This window comes from Pygoscelis adeliae, unplaced genomic scaffold, assembly GCF_000699105.1.
Source record: "Pygoscelis adeliae isolate BGI_AS28 unplaced genomic scaffold, ASM69910v1 Scaffold17, whole genome shotgun sequence".
NCBI lineage: Eukaryota > Metazoa > Chordata > Aves > Sphenisciformes > Spheniscidae > Pygoscelis > Pygoscelis adeliae.
This window is the reverse complement of record NW_008825234.1, coordinates 1,102,565-1,125,593: the sequence shown is the minus strand read 5'-3', so window position 1 is coordinate 1,125,593 and position 23,029 is coordinate 1,102,565. Positions and strand designations below refer to the sequence as shown.

Sequence of the window (23,029 nt, the reverse complement as noted above, 5' to 3'; positions counted from 1 at the left end):
CAAATACTAGTGCAATATCCTTCTCTGTCCTTCTGTGGAAGAAGACTGAAGACCCCAAAGATCCAAATCATCCCATCAAGATGTTTCTGCATTAATTTAACAATCAAACCAAGACTCAGATGAGTCAAGATAATTTCCTTTGAAGAGAACTGTTTGAGGAGAGGGAAGAATACTGAGAAAGTAACTTATAAAAGACAATATTGGAAAATCCCATAGTACTGACAAGACTACCCTGAAGGGTCAAAGAATTAGTAAGAGATCTGGAAAAAGTGCTAGCCTTTTGTTTTTGAAGACTGTCCACATGGTAAAAAAACTTAAAAAAAAAAAAAAAAAAAATTACTTCATCTGAGCATCATTAATTGGTCTTGCACTGCTTAGGATGTTCCAGGTGAGACAGAGAGGCTTGCTGGGATTTGTAGGAGATGATTGAACTTCTGGTTATGATTGAGAGGACTTCATTGCCTATCTTCCTCCATTGCAATGCTAACTTTTATTACCAACCTCATGGAAATACCTTTTAGCAGCACTTTTCTGCCTTTCAGCTGCCTTCCTGCCCTACTTCTATTGCATTTTTACTGCCCCCATCTGTCCAAATTATGCCATCAGCGACTACAATATTTTTACAAGAAGAAAATATAGATGTTTCTAGCACATGGATTTAACATAAGTTTGCTTGCTATAATTGTTTGTAAATAGATTCATTATATCAGGATCACTGAATTTCACAGTTTCTTGGTAGACTCCTTTTTGTAAGCATTAGCAGCTTGAAATATGGCTTTAAGATAGCTTAAAGCTATAGGGGAACGATATTGTGAGAGGGATTTCTTCCTGCTTTATTGCATTGTTTCTGTCATTTAACACAGCTGCCGTTTTCAGAAGAAATGTATAAAAAAATCACACAACATGGACAGTATAAAATTCAAAAGCACCTTTGAACATACCATTGGACCTTAATATTTCTTTTCATAAACTGTGTAAGGACAGAATCTTCTCAGAAATACAATTCTTATAGAAACACCAAACATAAAGAATGTGTACAGGGTAAGGTTAACAACAACTCTGTCAAAGACAAGCTCCTAATGACCCTCAACAGTAAACAGAACCAAGCCACATTTAGATAAGAATGGTTGAAATGACACAGTGCAATCCAACACCTGTCATGAATCTTGCCCAATCATTTATGAATAAAAATGAATTTCCAACTGCAATTATGGTCCTTCTCCAAAAAAAAGAATTTTTATGGACAATCTAACCTACCGGTGACAACCTTCAATTTTCTGGATACTGAAATGCCAGTTCTTTTTCTATGGCTTGAAATAGTCTATGTAATGTTAAGTTGCACCTCATTCATGCTGCTCTTGATACCCCTCTGAAAAGGAGGACATTCGAAGCAGCATTTATGTTTTGAAGGAAGAAAGAAAATAGGGGAGTCAAAAGATTTTTCACTGCTGGAGAGTGACCGCAGTGCTTTGCATCCTACTTATATAGCGGTTTACAACAAACCTGAATGTATGCAACTGAGTGAGAGAAAATTAAGATATGGGAACACACATATGAAGACTTAAGCACTGTAATCAGGATTTTAATTAAATGCCTCTCCTGGAGGTTTCAGATAGGTTAAACCACAGCTGGAAGAAATATTAATGTCTTTTGTGTGATATCAATCTAGAAGATTGTTGGATTCAAATGACAAAAAATCATTGCACAAGCAAAGAATTATCCCTTAATTTCAAGATTGTTAGGTTGTAAAAGAACAAGTTTTGAGATTTAACAATAAATACTTCAGAAATCAAATCAGCTACAGAACCAGCTAATCTCCACCCTTGTTATACTTAATTTTAACTATATATTATCTGCTTTTTATATGGATAATAAACAGGATCATTGAATGGTTGGTCAAACAGTTGTATCATAATTTCTTGAACAGTTCATGTGAGAAAATATTTTATGCACACTCAGTATGAATTATTAATCCCTGCTTGACGCCCAGCAGTTTTTCAGGAAGAATCAACTTTTTTCTGAAGAACTGCATTCCTTCTCAGAAGTGCAGGAGCAACAGCATCACCATTACAAAGTCTTTTTTGTTACCTCATCAGTCTGAAGAGACAATTGGAAAGGTTCTCAGCAAGCACCTGCAACCTCGTTAGAATCCCAGAGATTTGGAAATTTAGAAGAGCTGATGCAAGGACTCCTGCTCCTTGCAAGCTGTGCTAATGCAATGCTGTGATGCAGTGCTCTTGCTATTGTAAACATCTTTAGGAGGTCCCTGCAAACCCGAACATACCAGATCAAGCTTGCATTTGTGCTAAACTGTGTAAATATGTTTTTAATTGGAGAAGGCCTATACTTTTAATCCATACATTCCCATACCACTGGTCCAGTTCACTTAGGAGCATGGATCTAGATATTCAGCAAATAACTTGTTTATGTAACAGTATAGATGTTCTTTAAGTGGCAACTTAAATCAAAATCAATTTATCTTCTCTGCCTTCATACCATAAAATATCTCCTTTAGAAGAAAGTATCTGCTTTAGTATAAGCACAATCATTCTTTGGACTCCACTCACTGATTGTAGCGGGAGCTTAGTGACCACAGTGCTAACTGACACCCACATTTAGACAACTGTACCAGGAATCTTTATCTTAAATTTAAAACCACCTAATGGGAAGTGCACCCTCAGATCTGAGAAAATAATTGACTTGAGAGAATTTTACTACCCAGTAGAAAGTGATAATCTGCTGTTTAATTTTGAGGTTTTAAGACTACCATAAACTTTCCTCTCACTTTTATGCTAAGTCTTCAAACTCTTCCAATGTTAACAAGGACAATCCCAATTTACAATTAACAACGTAAGAGCAAAATATTTCTTCTTTGAAAACAGAACCATAATGTAAAACATAACAAATTTACCTTACGTGAGTGGAAAATAAGCTTTCTGGAAGAAAATGTTCAAGGTGGACTAAAGAATCTCCACAGAAATTGTTTTCCAGTGGTAAAATGTATTCATTTCCAGTTTGTTATAATCAAGGTCAACTTCCAATTTTCAAACTGTCATAACACACTCACAGACTGTTATTACATAGTCATTGTTATACAAATATTGATGTGATGATGAAGTTTTCAGAAGCCTTCAGTGTATTAAAGTGTACTCAGATCCTTAGTCATGGAGCACATCAATCTGATGCAATTATTAAACATACAAATTATCTAAAAAATTGTTATACTTATTTTACTGATGAAATGGCTCCAGGATTTAAATTATTCATTACTTACCCCTGTTCTTTGAACTTCCAAGAAAATAGCTCTTTGAAATGATTTCTCCCACACTGCCAACTCGCTGCCCAGCTCTACATTGAAATAATGACTCTTGCCATGTCCAACCATAACACTGAAACAATATGGCCTCTGGTCTTCAAGATCAAAGTCCTGGTGAATACCTAAATAGAAGTTTGCTTGTAGCCAGCAATCATCAGCAAGCCAGAGCTGAAAGACATGTTTCAGTATGTGATTCTTCATCTAGCAAAAACAAACAGTTAACGTAACATTGTCTTCTGTAAGTGATAGGTACTTGGATATGTCATTATGATAATAATTACCTTGAAGAAATGTTCTGAGAATTAAGTGATAATTTCAAAGGCAACTTCTCTCTTTGCTTCTTACTCACTTTACTTCACTGTATCATTGTAATCTGAGCTACTTCTGCAGTTCCAAAATACTGTCAAAGTTACCTAAGCAATACATACATAATTTAAACGGAGTTTGTAGCAATATATTGTTTACAGTGAAAAGGAAGGAAATCCCTGCATTGTTTGAATACAATTCAAGAGCTGTGTACCAGCTTTACAGGAGAATATAACTACTCTGTTCTAATTGGGTTCCAATGTGCTAAACACCAAGGAATGCAGTAATTTATCAAGCACCCAAGGGCTAATTCTGGAAATGACATGAGCTTTCAAATGTCCCCTAATAGCTGCCAATGCTGCTCTGCAACTACAAGGGGAGTGAAGTGAGATCCTGCCATCACCTTCAAGATGAAGAAGAGAAACTTCACATTAGTCTTTCATAATAAAAAATATCCCTGTAACAGAATCTTTTGTAAATGAAAACAAATTCTTACAAGAAACTTCCCTAATCTTCCAAGACTTCATTGATTAGCATAAATATAGACAAAAAGAAAAATAAATAAAAAAGCTACTGCTTATACATCTGAGTACTTTCACTGACTGAATTTTCAAATTACGCATTTTTAAAAATTTCTATTTATCAGATAGGGCCCCTTCCTATCTCCATTTCTCTATGATGGCATGGGGCAGAAAAGAGTGAGAGAACAAAAAAAGCAATTTGCAAAGAGAATGTTATTTCTTATTTTCTAAATTCTGTAAACAGAATTTTATTTCTCTAGCACTCCAGTTAGGTTTAGGAGACTTGACTCTAATCAAGCAGATCTGAGGTAAAAGCAGTCATGTTTGACTGCACTTAGGTGGCTTTGAAAAGACCAGGATGCAGCTTTGCAGTGGTACCCAAGTCCCAGAATCTTGTAGTCAGGAGAAGCCTTACAAAGATGTAGAATTTATTTTTCCAGAACCTTTAATAGTTCATCATAGCCTATTGAGGCTATAGTTGAAACTCCATGCACGTGAAAACAAACAAACAACTGGAATTCGAGCATCCAAATGTAATGTAAAATATTCCGATACATGTAAAATAAATGCTTAAATGTTCAGGGCCTTGCATCCCTCCTGTTCTAGAGGCACACACAACTGCCCTCCCAGGACAGCAGTGAAGATACACTTTATAGTAATGAAAAGCAGAGGAAACAAATGCTCTGCTAGCACACCTTCCTCTGTGTACTGCTCTCATATTCACAAATAGGATGAAAATACTCAGATGGGAACTGAAAATTTTGCTTGTGCTGGTGCATTAATGAATAACATAAAGCTGGCAAACGTAACCTTATGCAATTTACTCGTCTAGTCTGCTAAGCTACGGATGTTTTGTGGGGCACCTCAGAAGCAGCGCATAATGCCACCAGGGTACACAGCTACCCAAGGTGAGAACAGTCTTGAGGAAGTTCAAAGTTATTTTACGATGCTCCTTTGGACTGGTGAAAAGGAAGCTGAACAAAATACCTGTGGATCATCTGGTGTTCAGCAGCCAGGGAGCAAGAGGTATTACACCTACATCTGCTTCAAGACTCAATATTGCTTATCCTGGCTCATGGACTACTATATTAATATTTTTTACTTTGTATGTGAAAATGCGATGTGTGAAAATACCAGGCAATAAAAAAAAATAAAATGTTCTTAAGACAGGTGGTTTTTAAAAATGCATCTAATATTCTCGCCCCTGAAAAATACATGTTTTCAGTAACCGTTCCAGTAAATATGAAGTATGAGGCAAGGTATAGGAAGAAACACATGAGATAAAAGAGATCACATTTTCAATCATCTGGTTGTTACCACTAAATGTCCATGAATATGCAAGTATGTGATAGATTGATGAATTTTAATTCATATAGTTGTATTTGCATGTTTGTGTATGCAAGTGTGTATTTATGTGTTTGTATGTATACACACACACAAATCTAAAATACAGCAAACATTTTGTTTTGAAATGCAATTTCCATATTGGATTCTTATTTTCCATGTTTAACTCTTGTGTCATAATAAACATAGATGAGAAGCTTACAATTAGGTAACAAGTGCACCTCGCCTTAAAATCCATCTTTCATGAGAAGATACAGTAGCACTCTCCACCACAGCTTTGCACTAGTTCTAACCAGCTTCTGAAAATCCTTAAGAACACCCTCCCTAAATGGCAGTTTTTACAACATAAACTCCATCTTTCAGTCTGCAATGTAGAAACCTTAATCTGTTAAGGTCTTTTGCTATCTTTTTGGATTTGCTCAGTTTGGCTTATTGTCATTTATACCAAACAATCAACAGAAAAGAGGTTAAAGTGTTGAATTTGAGCTTTTGCACTTTAGTGAATGTATTCATGAAGACTGGCAATTAAGCATTCATTTATTAAAATGTCAAGAACATTAAAGAGTTGAATCTTGGGTAATTTATGTCACACTTCTTTTTCTTAATGAAAAAGTATCACAGACTTTGCTTTAAGTCTTTGTCCTTGAAATTACCAGAATATTCAAGGAAGGACTGAGTTTCAAATCAGTAGTAACATTTCAAGGAGAAAAAAACAAAACCGAAACCATAGCAAAATCTTTTCAAAAGGCATACTAAGTATATATTTCATTGCTGCCTGACTTATTTATCAGGAAAAAGTAAATTTTAAAAAAGATTAAGGAGACAGGACAAATAATCTGGGACAGGACAAATAATCCTGCTGTCTCAATGATGGGCAGGACCTGAAGTTGCCCACATGTACCCAGCTGGAGACATGGTCACATTAAAATAATGCTATGCCCACAAAAATATGGCTGTGCTCCTGCAGCCTGCGCTCTGGAGCTGAGCTCAAGTCCCGAACTCCAGGATTCCTATCTTCCTGGCATGACACTGGCCAAGACCCTCTCCCCACTTTTGCCAGGGAAGGGAACCTTCCTCCCCTGCCCACTGACAGCAGGCTTACAACAGAGAAAAAACAGGCAATGATGGGCTGCAAAACTGACAGCTGACATCAGCAGAAGCTCTTTTAGCAGCCACTTAACGGAACTGACACCTCTGTAAAATGTAGATGTCAGCTCATGTTTGAGAGCTGTTTTTTCTCGATTTCTGTCAAGTTCTGTGTGCTCCTTGCTCTGTTGGTTGTAACTTCATCATGTTTTCAATTTATGGTTTGTTTTTTTTTAAAATCTCAGTCAACAAAAGTGGTGTAGGAAACATGCCTATGCTGTTGAAAGTCAGTTTGGGACAAGCAGTTTGAGCAGTGAGGACATGGAAACTCCCTGCCACCCCATTCTTTGAAGAATTTGGTCATTTAGCGCTGCAGAGAACTTCCCTCTATGCTGAACAGGGCAGTAAAGGGGAATGGAGTGTTATTGTCAGGTCTATGAATTTTTGTTTTCTTCTTTTCACTCTTTCTTCTGTAAATTGTCCTGAATAACTGTGTTGCATCAGAAAAAAACCAACAAAAAAACCAAAAACTTAAGCAGTTCTCCTTTGGTGCAATGTTAAATCAAGGATCTGTACGGGTAACAAAGCAACAACCTTCCTTCTCCGTACCATTAGTACATGGTCAAAGGACGAAAAGCAGAGAGAAGGACAGCAGTTGGTGAGAACTAAAGCTCATTTGAGATTCTTCAGTGAAACAGCATTTTATCTGAAAATACTGATCTTTTTGTTTTTTTCCCGTGATAATATGTTTGTTTTCACTCTCTTAGTCAAGTAGGCTCTCATCTAGCCTTACCTCACCTGCAAAGCAGTTTTTGGTTAGCTGGCAGAGAAGTAAATTAATCTATCTGATGCAATTTATTAGAAACTATTTTCTGTAAGTCAATTATTTAAACAGACTGCTAAGGTTTTGCCCAAAATCCTTGCTTGGGACAAGCTAAACAGAAAACATGACACTGTCTCTAGGTGGTGGAAAAAAAATGAAGAGTTCTATGGTACACAAATGCACCATGTTGCCCTTTATAAGGTAGAACCTACTATAATATTTGCAAATTACACATGATCTAAGAAGGACATAATTTTATACTTCTAATTACTGAAATTAAATAAAAGTATTTTTATATAAATCAAGAATTACAGCAAAAGCATTCTTTATCACATTCACTTCAAAATCTGAGCCACCACGAAAAAAGCAATATCCAGTTTCATTATGCTTAGCTGTGTGTCTCACCTGCACTTCATGTGACCAGCTCCAATACTGAAAAATTTCTTCAACATGGAAGCGTTTTAGTAACTTGCTCACTTGGAGATTTACCCATTTACCATATTCTCTTATATTTGCATAGCTAATGCACTTGCCATTACAAATAGTTTTTTTTTAACAACAGATAAACTATTTGAATGTTAGCTACAGCTAGTTAAGATTAACTTGTGCATATCATTAAGAGGAAAAAGCAACCTTTCTTTACTAAATAATGTCATTGTAATTATTAGGAAACCTACCTTATGAATTTTAAATAGAACCTCACAGAGGTTATAGATTTTTTCAGCTCGTACCCAGTCTAGTGTGCTTACCTATAATATCAAAAGAAAATATTAACAACACATTCTTTATTCTAAAATCATGTACAGATGAAAGAAATTAAAAAGATTTCACCCATCAATGTTCTACTGAATGCTTTAAATATAGGCACGTTACTACACTCAATATCCAGCATTTAGAAAAGACTGTCAAATAGCATTCAATTTTTACAGAAACAGCATCTACAGGATTCTTACTATAATTAAAAGGTATTAAATTATTTCATTGATTTTTTCCCCATTATTACTACAGTATGATGGAAACCTCTTTGTAATCTCTGTGGTGAGTTACATAAGCCTATTTATTCTCCAATATGCTAACACAGGGAACCCAGAGTCTCAAACCCAGAGTCATTCAGCTTCATGTCTCAATTTAAAAAAAATCTTACAATCAACAGACCAAGATGCATTCCTAAATTCAGATTTGAGTTTACATACACTAGGGCACCAATATCTTAATATTTATATTAAAAACTGAAAAGGACTATGTGACTGCAATATTTGAAATTAAGAAGAATGTCAGCTGTGTGATTAATAATGAATATGAAAAGACATATTTTTTGTTTTCTTTTGATTTTGTTACTTTATCCTGATGGCATGACAGGCTGTTAAAATTTGACAGTTAGAATGATATTTGAAGTTTTTCCCTAAATTCTAGTTCATGATATAATGTGATAATCTGTTTTCTTTTAAAAACAGTACCTAGCCTATGTAGTTCAAGAAAAAAAAAAAGAACCTATACATAGGAAAAATACAAGGGCAATACACATTATTTTGATTATATATTTCAGAGCAAAATCCTAGCTCTTGGTGAATGCACAGGAATGGCTGCATAGATATATGAAGAATTTGACTAAATTGTAACTCTGAGGCTTTAGCGCATAGAAATAAGTGTTTTGGTGACTCTAATAGCAACTTGGATACTTTAAAATACTAGGGCAGATGCAGCTTTGTCCTGTTCCTGTGCCCCTCCCAAAAGGAAGAAAGCAGAAAAATTAAATTAAATTATTTAGGTAAAGAAAAATTTGGCTGTAAAACATCTGGTTTCTGTGGATGTAACTTAACTAGGAAAAAACTGAAATTCAGTAACAGATTCTTTTTCTCTGTATTCACAATAGCACATAGTTCACCTATAATAATCAATCTTGTTCCTGATGTTTTGCATGAAGATCAACATGATTTTTTAAAATTTATTTTTAAGTTGAATTTCCAGGCCTTCATAAATTCTAAACCTTTAAGCAAAATGATTATAAAATGGTGAAAATCCAAACCACTACAACACTTAGGAGCAGACTGACGTGACTTCTACTGGTTATTAAATGTTATTTCAGAGTGCTGTTGGAGGAGTAATGTGAACTTGGTGTTAGTTTCTTTCTAATCTTATATGCCTTTATGTCCATTCCAATTTAAACTAATGAACATTATTAATGAGTAGACCTCACAGCTACGTGTTTCAAAGCAGTTTCAGAATTTACCTGAATTCTTTCTTCTTAGTGTGGAAAGTATCCCACCTAAATTTAGACATCAGAAGTATCTAATCTTAACAACTTAATCTAATTCTTAATAATCTAATCTTAATTTCACCATATTGGGAAAGAAGGAAAAAAAAAAAGAAGAAAAGGCAGTACTTTCTCCCAGTTTCTCTAACTTTAGATTAGATCTTTAACTTCTAGATGACTAAATTCAGATGAGATGAATCATCTATTGCAAATGGGACTGAAGACCTCTAGAAGAGGAGGTTCTATCACCATATCTTTTCAGGATATAAAGGGACTTATATTCTAGGGTTCTGCATTTGACAGTTTTTATATTTTAACAATGAAAAGACAAACATCACTTGAATACAATGCATGCAGTAGAATATGTAAAAGCATGTTATATACTTTTTCTGTTTTATTATGAGCAATGTCTCATCATAAATTAAAGCTCAAAACATTACCTATAGCTACCTTTAAAAGTACTTAGTACTACTTTAAAGGTACTTTGTCAAATTTACATCTAATATTAGGTTTTTTAGAAAATAAAATTAAAGCAATTTTAGATATTATAGTTGTCCTCCCATCACTTCATAAAATGTAGCAAGTTTGAGTGTCATATATTTCTAATTTTTAGATTTCTGCTACTCCTTTCCTTCTAGTAAGGTCCTTTCAGTATTTTGAGTTTTGCTTTTTAATTATTGCTAAGAGGAAGCAATAACACAAGTTTAGAAACAACTGAAACTGTGAAATTATAAAGCCTATTCATAAAGAAATAATATACATTTAAACATGCTCACGTAGAGCAAGTACTGCAGGTCTTTGCTTAATCCTTATTTACAGGGAAATATTTTTTACTTTGATGGCTGTTTTGAAAATAAAATAATTAAATAATACAGGTTTTGGCCCATTACTGTTGATCCTCAAAAGGGATCTTCATGCTTCTTACAAAATAAGGTTTACAGCCTAGAATCGTGGCTAGTTCATTATTTGGTCTTGAATTTCTCAAAGGGAAAGATTCTTTTCAGTCTCAGTTAAAAGCAGGAGAACCCTTCATTCCTATTAGTGGCTAGACAAGATATAAAAGCTTAAGCACCAACTTAATCTGCTGTTTATGAAACTGAATTTAGTGACACAGGCTATAACCTAAAAGCTGTTGAGACATGACTGAACTTTCATTTGCTCTTATCATTTATTGTGATTCCTGAAGATTAATTTAAACTGTTGGGGTTCTTTGCAGCTGTTAATGATGCTACCATGGACAATGGTGACACTGCTGTGCCATTAAATTCACTCTGAATACTTCAGTCTTCTCCCCATTACCCTGTGCACCTCTTTCATCCTTTGACTCTCTCTAACCTCTTATGACTTTTTCAGCAGAGATAGCTAGTGATGATGATAACTGTTGGCACCTATATAAGCCAAGATTTTCTTTTACTGTGTATGTCAGAGAAAGGCTACCGTACTGAAAGCCAAGAGTGAAACAGTCTGAATATCATAGTGTGCAAGGTCATCAGGAGAACACGAATGACATGTTGAGAGGGATTTTATGGAGGGGAAACAAACATTCTACAAAGGGATACTAGAATCCAAAGAGACAGCTGACATTATTTATAGTTTTCTCAGAACTATCGTAGTATGTCTAAGTTTAAAATGTTATTGTTAAAGACTGAATTGCTTTAAAAAAATCACAAACGATCATATATTTCTAGTAAGTGAGAAGAGCTGGAAAGAATCATAAAAGTTCACAAAAAGTGCAATATCCTTCATTTGCTTTAAAGGATGTTTCAGTTTATTGCAGGCTTATCCATCATCACACATTTAATAACTGGGTAATGATTGGTAACTAAGATAAATGAGATACTGAAATATGTTCCTTAGGCAATTAAAAATTTTTCTCATTATTTCCCCTTGGAATTTTTCCTGTAGGTATTCTATACATTGCAATTTCTTGGGTTTATTTTAGCATGACAACATAATTATTTTTTAGTAAAGCATTTGACAAAATGTTTCAAAAAAGGTATATTCAGAATGGGTCACTTAAGAAGACATACTTTCATTCATATGAATTCAGTTCTGACAAAGTGTCAAAAATAGTGTCAAAATACATGAAAGTACCGATTAGCATTCACTGAGCTTCCCATTTAATTCTTGTTTGTCTAATACATGAATTTATGACTAACAGTAGGTGAATGCTATTATTATTATTGGAAGACCAACTCCTTAGCTAACTCAATGCATTATGTGATATTTTGAATACCTGGTTTTGCAGATATTTAGTTATATTAATCCTTTCAGAAAGATTGTAAAATAACACATTTGTAAATTCACAGATAACACTGAGCTGATCACAGATAGAAAAATAGGAACCTAAAGTTACAATTTTAAGTCCATAATGAGAGACTGAAACAAGTAGGTAGAGTTACAAAAGTGCTAAGTAAGTGTTGCAGAAGTACTTTTTACTTCAGCATGAGTTTCTGTAAGTTCCTCAGAATTAGTTTTACTTAGATAGACCAAGCAATCTCAGCATCAGTTCAGGCTCATATTCCAAATATACTTAGCTTTAAATGTGTGTGTTAATCATTGATTTTTCTTTAAAAAGTTATGATTTAAAATAGAGAGAAAACAATAAAGTTAAATTCATTTTGACACATACATGTTGCAAACAACAAACTGAAAAAGTTACTCCCTAGAAGAGAATTCTGCAATTATAAAATAGGCATAAAAGACTTTCGTGCCTATTCAGAGATCACCACTGAAGGATTGACTAGACATGAGAAATAAATATGGGGTGCATGTAAAAGAGAATCACACTTCAAAACTCACTAAAGTCAAAGGGAACATAACATAGTCTTTGACTTTCTATGAACACTGAATCTGATTCTAGAAATCTCAAGTGCCCCCCCCAAATATTTTTTTTAAAAAAGAATAAATTTAAAGAGTAAAACTTAAGGAAGAAAAAGATCAAAGTGGCTGTAATACTTATTATTGGCTGGAATACAGAGAATGCTGCATTATCTGACAATTAAGCAGAAGCATCCAACCCACCTAGAAGTACTAAACAGGTCTAGGCAAAAGACAAAATACTTTTAGGTCAAGAGTAATTCATTTCACTGGTCTCTTCACTCTTCAATGGAAAAAATGAGCCAAGTATAATTTTAAAAAGATATTAAAAAGGAAAAAGAAAATCAAGAAACGTTCTTGAGATAAACTATGATATAGCAGTGTAAGAAGCCTAAAGATGTCCAAACCAACTCAAACTCGTTGGTACAAAACACACTAAATAGCAGTCAAAATAAATAAAACAAATAATGCAAAATAAAGACAGACTTGTGTGTAGAGTTAGAAAGTTCACCAAAAGCATTCATGGTCAAGTCTATGCCCTCCAACTCATTGCGACCTCTGTCCTAATATGTTACATTGACACTATGTATAATGTAAATTACAAATACAAGTATTTAGAACTTACATAGCAGTACTCTCTAATGTTCAAAGCACTGCTCATATGCTAATTACATTATGCAAGCTTTTCTTCTCCATAATGTTTTTCAAAGGTGGAACTATTTCTGTTACTTTCACATTATTCTTGTATTTATTCCTTTTCTTAAAAATATAAGCAGCATACGCAGTGATTGCCTAGCTGCCCTCACGTAAACCACTTCTGTGTTATTTCTTTAATCATGTTGAAAATGATAGTTTTGTAATTAAGGGTAACACAACAGCTCCAAAGATATGGCTACTTTAAGACATTAAAAAATCAAACAGTACAATCCTCCCCTACATAAAGTCCATATTCCATAAAACGAAAACATTTTATTTTTCTGGAAATTTTCAATGACATAAAAAATAGTTTGTTCTTGAATGACAATTTTGAATAATGTCTCTCCAATTCTTCTAGGATATGAATTCAGAACCTTTTCAAGATCTGAAAATTGACAGAAATGTATTAGATGCTTTTAGAATGTAATAAAATACTGCTTGTATATTAACATTGACACAAGAATAATTTCTATTTGTGCAATGGTGTTTTTCACATATGCAGTTTTCAGAAATGTGTCACAATTCTAATATAGCAATCTGTAAATGAAATCTGTATGTTTCTTAAATGCAGTCAGATAAGCCACTTTAGGGATGCAGAAAGACCATTCTCTGTTAATCACACACAAATTTTGATATTTATTTCTATGGTGAAGCATCTACATTTTTGGAAACAGTATCTGAAATACTGTTGAAATGGAGTACAAATAGAATATTACTTACCATAGTAATTTCTTTCATATTATAATACCCACTTTTTTTCCACAATGCTGTGCAAGCAAAGCTCAGCAACAGCCAAATCACTGGTGTGTTAGCATTGTTTTAGTCACAAACACAAAACCCAGTGCCATACGGGCTGCCACCCCAGCCAGTAACTATGGAAAGTTACCTCCATCCCAGTCAGACTCAGTACATGCCCCCAGCCAGGAGCAGGGCAGCCACGGGGACTGGGGGCAGCCCAAGCTCTGGGCACCAGGCACCTCCCTGGGGACATGGACGGGCTGAGGCTGGTTCTGGATGTGGGCCCGTGGGTGGGCCTGTCTCATTGGGGCCCATGGCTGGGCAGGACAGGGCTGTGGGGGAGCTGGAGACTGGCCCTGCTGTGTTGCTGGGGCAGTGGCTGATGGCCATGGGGGGGGCTGCAATGGGGTCCTGGGCTGCAGGAAGGGTGGGGGAAGCCCCAGGGAAGAGGGTCAGGGACAGTCAGGGCTGGAGGTGCCCTCAGGACACTGATAATCATCTTTGAAGTGAGGCTTTAGATCCAGGTTTGAATTCTTCAGGTGGGTGGCTTCTGGAAACTGCCAATTTCCTGTTTGGTTTTTTTTCCCTGATATAAAATGTCTGTTGAATGATTAAATAGCAAGAAAACTGGTCAACAGGTTTTATGATTTGTAGGCTCTGTAACACTGGTGTATCTGATTACTGGTATGACATAGCACTTGACCAAAGGGGTCCCCTTTGTTCATTTTTTTGAAAAGCCACTGTTTCTACAAAAAAATGTGCAGAAACACAATAGAGTGTAGTATATACTTACAAGTAACATGGTATGAATACTACCGAACATTCATCCTCACTTCTCTGTTCTTAGCAGAGTGCTGAACATGATAAATGAAGTAGTTTATCCCCAATTAGTATCATGTAGATGGACAGTTTTAGCTACATCAAAAACATTTCTTCAAAAACAGGTCTGAAAACAATAATTAAAATTTATAAAAGAAAACTATTCATGTGGTGTGTTATTTATTTGTTTAATATTTTTGTATTGTTTTTGCATTTTAATTGGGTTGTAGTAATTGAATCAAATTTTAGTTCCTTGACTTAACATATTAACAAATAATTTTTTAGAGAGGAAAAAAAAAACTTCTCTCAGATGTGTTGTCTCATTTTGAAAAGAATACTACTGGCCATTTAAAAACGCTTGAATTTAATAGAAATCATTGGATTTAGAATTTCAATCCAAAGAGAGAGAAAATGTTACTGATTGCTTCTTATTGAGGTTCATCTATAAGGTTCAAAGAGTATGTACTTCCCAAAGATACTGCAGATGGTACACATGTAAAGGATCAGTTTTTCTTTGGATCAGCTGAAGAAACTGGGAGGCTGACCACCTTCTGAGCAAAACCGTAAGGAAGCTGTATAACTGAAATTGCATTCTAATTCAACATTTTATTATTTTTGTTTTGTTTAAAGCAAAGGCTCTCTGGAGAAAAAAGAAAGAAAGGATAAAACAATACCATGTGGTAAGAATGGGTCACTTTTTAAGAGTTTAGAATTCTACAGCTCATTTCCATTTCATTCTTTTAAATTAATTTTTATGAGGCTTTTTTGGAGAAGTATTAGATAAGTCATCTGTTGTGAAATAGAATTCTCGTTACTAGCTATGTAAATTACCAAAGCAAGATGTCATTTGTTCAAATTGTACAATTAGCATTGGATTCTCTGTAACAGTTCAATCCCTTGCCTGTGTGCAAAATCCACAAGTATCAACTAATAGTATGGATGGTGTGTTTCATGATGTATCTTGTCTTTGAGAAAACAGAGTAACTACCAACTTATTATGTCTACAAAATACTTCAGAATAAATAAGGTAAGAAATATTGGGCCTAACCAACCAGAGAAAAATCTGAACTTAACAACTTAAAAAGTAAAACACGTACTCCCTATTAGGAATTCTTTGAATTATCCAGGTACAGTAAGATTTTCAGAGGACCTTAAAAGAGGTTAAATACCTAAAGCTTATTGAAATTCAGTGGCATCTATGGCTTTAACGTCTTTTGAAATCTCAGCTGACAACTTCACTTGATAAGGAAAAACAAACCCAGACGTAAAAACAGGTTTCCATTTACAATGAAACTGCCACAAAAATATCATTTTTTTACCGGTGGAGTGCTGAAAATGTAGAAGGATGAACCCTTCAATGCCAGAAACTTGAATTTGTAGAGCTGAGATGAATCAGTTCCTTCAAGTCTCTCATTCACCCATCCCATATGTATGACCTGTAAAAGAAAATAATTGAAATTAAAGCTCTAGTTTTCAGTGGAGCATAAGATATATCTGAATAGGTCAAGTCTTTCCACAAGGAAGATTGGTCATATTAGAATAGGATGCATCATCCCCTTCTTCACATTTACCTTCCCACCACTACCATACTACTGAAGTGTACGGTATCATGCCAGTGTGTCAGAAGTCCTTGAAGAGACTTAAACTTACAGTATAGGTTGAATCTTGTCTGAAATAATCACCGTTTTAAAAGCCACATATATGTCTCAGCAAACTCTCACTTGAACCAGCTGAAAACCTAGGTGTACTGAAATAGTTCAGCCAGCAGTTTTAAAAAAACATGATCCTACGTTATCTATAGCACAGTCAAAACTTGGACATACTGAAATTTCTGTTACATGAAACTCTAAAGAAATACATCTAAACAAACCACTAGATTTATCTGAAGTCAAACAGCTTTCTGTATGCTCATGTTTGCCACTGTTAATGAAGTGTCTTTGTCACACTGATTGTCTTTCAGAGTTTATATACTTTTTTATATACACTATCTCATGACAATTTATGTTATCATATAATTAAACGTCAAATTCAGTTGTTACGCTACTTTGCTCTAACAGTATTACAATACATCTTTATATTTCAGGAAAATTAAGAAAAAGTAAAATGAAGAAGTAAGACTGCATGCTTCCTTTTTGAGGTAAATGCAAATTTATAAAGGAATAATGCTATAGTGTGGTAGTAGAATATCATGAATGTAGTTACCCACCAAAAATAACAAATGTAAACATTTTAGGCTTCATTTTGCATACATTAAGAGGAACATATTGCCCTTGAAATGGGTACTCAAATCTAGAGTAATCCACCAATCTAAATATACAGCTATTGCTGATAAGCTTGTTCATTTTCAACTAAGGCTACGCTTATGGAAAATGTTGAGTTACACAGGGGCAGAAATGTCATAGCACTTGTGAATATACTGAGGCCACAGAGCTTTACTGGAAGTCAGTGGAAACAGCCTGAATAAGGCATTCACTAATTTGCATGAAAACTTCAGCATTTGTTCTATGGATAGATTTGGGAAAAATGTGATGATCTGAGGAATGATTTTCTATTGAAAGCCCAGTATGCGTACCCAACAGAGCACAAAGGTGGAAAGAATGGACAGGGAGTAGCTAATAGTATAGATGCATGATCATACTCTTATATAATGAAAAACTCACACGTTTTCTAATTTTGTTATTTAATGTATCAATTATGTCTCTTACCAATCAACTTATTCAGAAATAAATAATAAATCAATATGTTGAGCCAGACAATCCTTCCCTCTACTCCTTTGCTGAGCTCCAGCATTAACATTTTAAGGAGAGCTAAGAAACAGCACAATAAATACAGTAGCCTTTCCAATTCTCACTTTGCTGTTGTGTAAATTTAATAACTCTCACCAAAACATTGTTTCTATAGTAGTCAGCAAAGGTTTAGAAACAGGATGTTCAGACACTTCATTACTTTAACAAAGTATAGTATTGTTGAAAATCTACTACAAACTATATTATATATTGAGTTTATCAGCATGGTAATATAATATCAAATAATACAGACAAAAAGAATAATGTCCAAATCACAGGGCAAAAACAATACAATATTCTCCTTTACATTCATAAAGTCATGTTTGCTGACTTGCAAATGGACACCATTTATTAACCTGTAACAGTATTAAAATCTTTACTAAAAAAGTAATTTACTGATTAAATTGATAAATTGATAAGCAAATGATATGGCTCTCTATTATGTTCTTCGTTCATCATCATTATCATCACCATTTATTCTTACAGCAGCACTCAACAAATAATTTTGGAATTATCCACAATGTCAAATGGCAAAACGAAGTCACAGATAAAGTCTGCAGATTGCCCAGGTCATTCATCAAACATCATCTATTAAAGTAAACATGACACATTCTGAGAAATGTAACTATATATCTTGTTGCAAACCAAAGATGTTCATTTAATATATTAGAAGAAGGAAAATATGAAGTTCTTTGTTGAAACTCAGGCAGGATGGTATTAGAAGACTGGAATTCTACTTGTCAAGATTGTGTTTTCACTTCAAAATACACGTGATTTCCTGTGATTGACAGGAAAAACTTGATTCATCTAGTTGACAGAAACCACAGGTTGGCCTGTAAGCATTGGTCCTAAGTACCAACAGTAATGCAAAAGACAACCACACTTTCTTTGAATAAAATTCTAAATTTAGAAAAAGGGCACTGAATTTCTCTAACCGAAGTAAAATGAGATTTGTTTTTCAATTAAAATGTGCTTTATGTCAAAGTTTTCCATCTGTGAAATGGGAATAATTTCCTTTACTTATTTTATGGAATTTGTGTGAAGGCCCTATCACTATTGTATTCTTATCTAAGGCCGCAAGATGTGATAGCAGCACCAAATATTATAGCCTCGATTTAATGTACCACTTAATCTTCTGGATAATTCTCTTGACTATGTATTTAGCTACAAACACAAGACTGCATTTTCTAATTAGCTGCAGACATATTTTTTGGGCATGTGTTCTAAGTGTTTTACGGAACTGTATTACTATTACTTTTATTGCAGTCACACCATGCTGTGACCAGTCTACCTGTGGTAGATCAGAATCAAGAGACTTGGTTTGACGTATACCCTTCTCCACGTGACAAACAGATTTTTATAATTATTAACAGCTATAAACTCAATGTTAAGCTGTTCTGTATGCTGAAATCTCTTTCAACCTCAGACAAAATAAAAAAAATGATACAAAATCACATTCACTGGACTAGATTTTTGGGGAATGGTCTTTCTACTCACTGAATTATTACAACATTATAGTATCACTCTTGATCTATATGGATTGTGATAAGGTCACCTATTCATTCCACTTCATCAAAGTCTACACAAAACTAAACAGCAATACCTCAGTTACATTTTGAATACATTGCACTGAACATTACTCTGCTTGATTGAAATGACTAACAAAAACTCCAGTTCCAGGATAAAAGAACTTCAGTCACAAAAAACCCCAAATAATAGATCATCAAAGCAAAGATAAAATCTTAGAACCCTTAAAAATATAAGAAGATCCTTTTTGTTTCTAAATTTGATTATAATTCCCAAGATATATCAGAAACTGATTAAAAATTTTTCAATTTTCATTTTCTTTAAAACCATTACTTAGCTTTCCATGGTCAACATAATTTGTGGAACAAGGAAACAATTATACACCTCATAGTAGAAATAAGAAAAAATGGTCTGCTGATTTATATCTTACAAAAGAAAATAAAAACTTATCTGGAAAAACTAGCTAGTATGTAATAGTTCAATGTCATTAAAAAAAAAAAAGTAAAAACGCTTCCAACAGTCTATTAAATCCCAAGATTATGGTTTGTGTGTTGGCACCATGAAACACTTGCCTAAGTATTAAAGGTGCTAGTAAACAAAACGTTGCAACATTTCCTGAACTTTCTAAAAGACAGCTATAAAATGAATGCCTACATCAACCTGTTCCATTTTTTTTAATGAAGATGTGAAAAAATTCAACAAGTAGCATATTTGTAGATCAATTTAAAATTTGGAGAAGAGTATCTCTGCGGAATACTGATTGAAGTTTCAGTACATATGTACATTTAGGAAGAGAAATATAGTACAGTTAGAGGACGACTGTTCTATCAGATATGGAAGACTGAGATACTTTCTTGGAGAAGAAGCAATAGTCAGGCTAGGTAGATTGCTACTGGAAGATAACTGGTGAGCTCAGCGGGTTTAGACCTGGATTACTGTCATTTGCATGGTTTGGGAGTAACCGGACAGCAAGCTAAAAAGTAAGTACTAATGAATATGAAAGAGAAAGAGGAAAAGACATTTAGGAGGAGAAAGAAATCAATTTAGTAAGACCAGAAATAAAGAATCAGGAGAAAATATGAAATTAAAATGAAAAGAACAAAAGGAAAGACACTATACAAGTATATAAAGAGGGGAAAATCAATGAAAAAATATTTGGGAGGAAAAAACGTAAAGAAAAGAGACTTCCAAATGTATACTTGCCTATAAAGACACAAAGTCCATAAAAAAGTAAAGAAGGAAAAGAGAAGAATTTCCTTTATCAGAATCAGTGTTTGATTAACTTACGCATATATTGAAAAAATAATAAAATTATGCATCTTTTTATAGAGCTATTAAAAAATCTAATATATTTTTACTTTCTTTCCACACATCTTTCTTATTGACTGTTTATTTAATGGCCATTTAGATCATAGAAATGGAGAAAGAATAATAATTCAGTTCAACAAAAGTCTGTATGGAGCAAAAGCAACCAAGTGTTGGTACTCAATAAGCTGTTTGTGGTTCATAAGTAGGCTACTGAGATTTTATTTGGGTCTCAGTACGTCAGTGGGAATATTAGTCCCGGGATAAAAACTGTTCTGTTATTTGGATTGAAACCTGCCATTTGAAGTTTTAAGGAGTGCTCATAAGGCATAACACTACAGACTGTCCCATTCTCAGCATTGCTTTCACCACTTTATTCCCATACTGCATAATCGATTTGAGACTGCTATTTGAAACTGTGTGGAAAATTACCCATACATCATCGATGTATTATTACGTTTCTAATATGTTCTAATACACTTTCCAAAAGTTTCTGTAGGAACAAAATGAGCAATGGCACTCATTATGAGGAGATAAAACAAGTCACTAACAAAATGTAATCCAATCATAGCAGATAAATGACAGTTCTTATTTGCACTTATTGTTTTCCTACAGCAATAAAGCATCTAGATGCTGCAATGACAGGAAACCTACTGTGTGTTACATTTAATAAACCAATCAGTACCTTTTGTGTAGTACTTTTAGTTAAATAGTTATGAAAAGTAAATGATGCAAAACACTCCAGAGGGAAATGAAGAAAGAAAATCAAGTAGATGTCTGATGTATGACATGTCAGAACAGACAGGTACACTTATGTAATTAAAGTGGGATAAGAATCTACAACAGACGCAGATGCCAGCTTGGCCTGCAAGTTAAGAACCAGTGTCATACCATGAAGCACAATGGAACAATACAAAATTAAGAAAGCAGAGAAGTACATCTTGAGGTAGCTTAAGTAATATTTTGGTCTTTTCCAAAGCAAGTGGTAGACTGTGTGTTTTGAAAAATACAGATATTGGGGTAAAAAAAAAAAGGCAGTCCTCTCACATACATAATGATTAACTAAAAAAAAAATAAAAAAAAAAATCGGAATGCTAGAAGTTTTGATGCATTACATTAATAGTTTCCATTGTACATCAATTGTATTCAGTTATGTCCAAATGGCTACTATTCAAAACATAATGTTTTAGAGATGAAACTACAGAGGAACTTAGAAATGATGACACTCAAGTGTTTTATGTGCTTCAGCTCAAGAATGACATTTATAAGTCCAAGCTGGGCACAGTTTGAATGCCACAAATAGCAACATGTCCGTACTAACCTGAAGGGAACTATGAAGACAGGTATGTATCTGAATTTGTGTATCTGCACAGCAATTGGCTGCCTGTGCAAAATTTGGATTACGAGTCCTTTTGGGTAGTGATAATTGTTTCTCCTCTTTGTTTGGGGCTGGTATCACTCACCTTTTCTCATTATAGCCTTCTTGTTCAAGTTAGGATCCAAAACACAAAACTCGCTCTTGAAGACAGGTACCAATAAGTTGGATAGGTACCAGTAAGTTGCCTTACTGGTCATGCATTCTTATGTTACACTAAATCAGTAGCACTATTTGTGCAGCACGAACTAATCAAACTAAATAAAAGTGAAAAACTCAGATCCTTCACAATATTTTGTCTTATATGTGTACTTTATTTTTTAGCAATATTGCAATAACAATAAAATACACCTAATAAGATATTCTTCTCCCCACCAAATAAAATAATAAAACCTTTCAAACTATAGCTGTTTGCTATAGCTGCTGCAAAAGAGTCCTCAAAGAAAAAAACTTAGTCTGAAAATTCAGTCTCAGTTTCCTTCTACATTATCCCCCAATCAATAAAATGATAATTCTGCTTAAAAATGTGTTAAGATAATTGTAATTGGAGAATAATCCTGAAGAAGGTTTATTACTACTCATAGTAGTAATCCAGTGAAATCACAGTTCTGTAATATTGAATGGAAAGGCAACAGGTTCTAAAAGCTGTGAAGAGCAGCAGAAAATTATATACTCAAATATTTCTCACAATCCACAAGGCAGAAATACACAAATAGAAGGAGAATAAAGAAGAGTTGTTAATATTTTTTTTTAATACTCTAACAGCCAAGGGAAGCTCGGGAAGACAGCTTAATCAGAGACCATGATTTTTCACCAAAGACAGAATTGCCTTGTGCCACTCACTGCCAGAGACACCACAGATCCAGCTGACCGCTGGAAGATGTGGCCAACATGTTAGGGTAAGAAATACTGCTTAAATATACTCTTTTGTACATTTATTCCTTAAATAGGAATACGTTTCCTTTGTCTGACACATTCTATAGAGTTTCTAGAATCCAATGTTTTGAAGTCTTACAACTTCAAAGACTAAGCTAATATAAACTATTTCATTAACACAAAAAAAGGGGACATACGAATACCATGAATGTACTGGGAATGTACTTGTTTTATAAACCTGTCGTGGTTTAACCTCAGTCGGCAACTGAGCACCACGCAGCCGCTCGCTCACTCCCCCCCACCCGGTGGGATGGGGGAAAGAATTGGAAAAGCACAAGTGAGAAAAACTCATCGGTTGAGACAAAAACAGTTTAATAATTGAAATAAAATGATAATAATAATAATATGATAATAGTAATACACAAAGAAGCAAGTGA

At 34.4% G+C, this 23,029-nt stretch overlaps 1 protein-coding gene across 1 annotated transcript in view; it reads right to left on the bottom strand.

Annotated features, from left to right (window-relative positions):
* SNTG2 (syntrophin, gamma 2) overlaps positions 1-23,029 on the bottom strand; it is a 194,029-nt gene that overhangs the window by 34,009 nt on the left and 136,991 nt on the right. The window contains exons 12-14 of the mRNA XM_009329305.1: positions 16,043-16,159; positions 8,074-8,145; positions 3,275-3,484 (exon numbers count right to left, since the gene is read on the bottom strand). Coding sequence (XP_009327580.1) covers positions 3,275-3,484; positions 8,074-8,145; positions 16,043-16,159 — 399 coding nt within the window. The remainder of the gene's footprint in view (positions 1-3,274; positions 3,485-8,073; positions 8,146-16,042; positions 16,160-23,029) is intronic.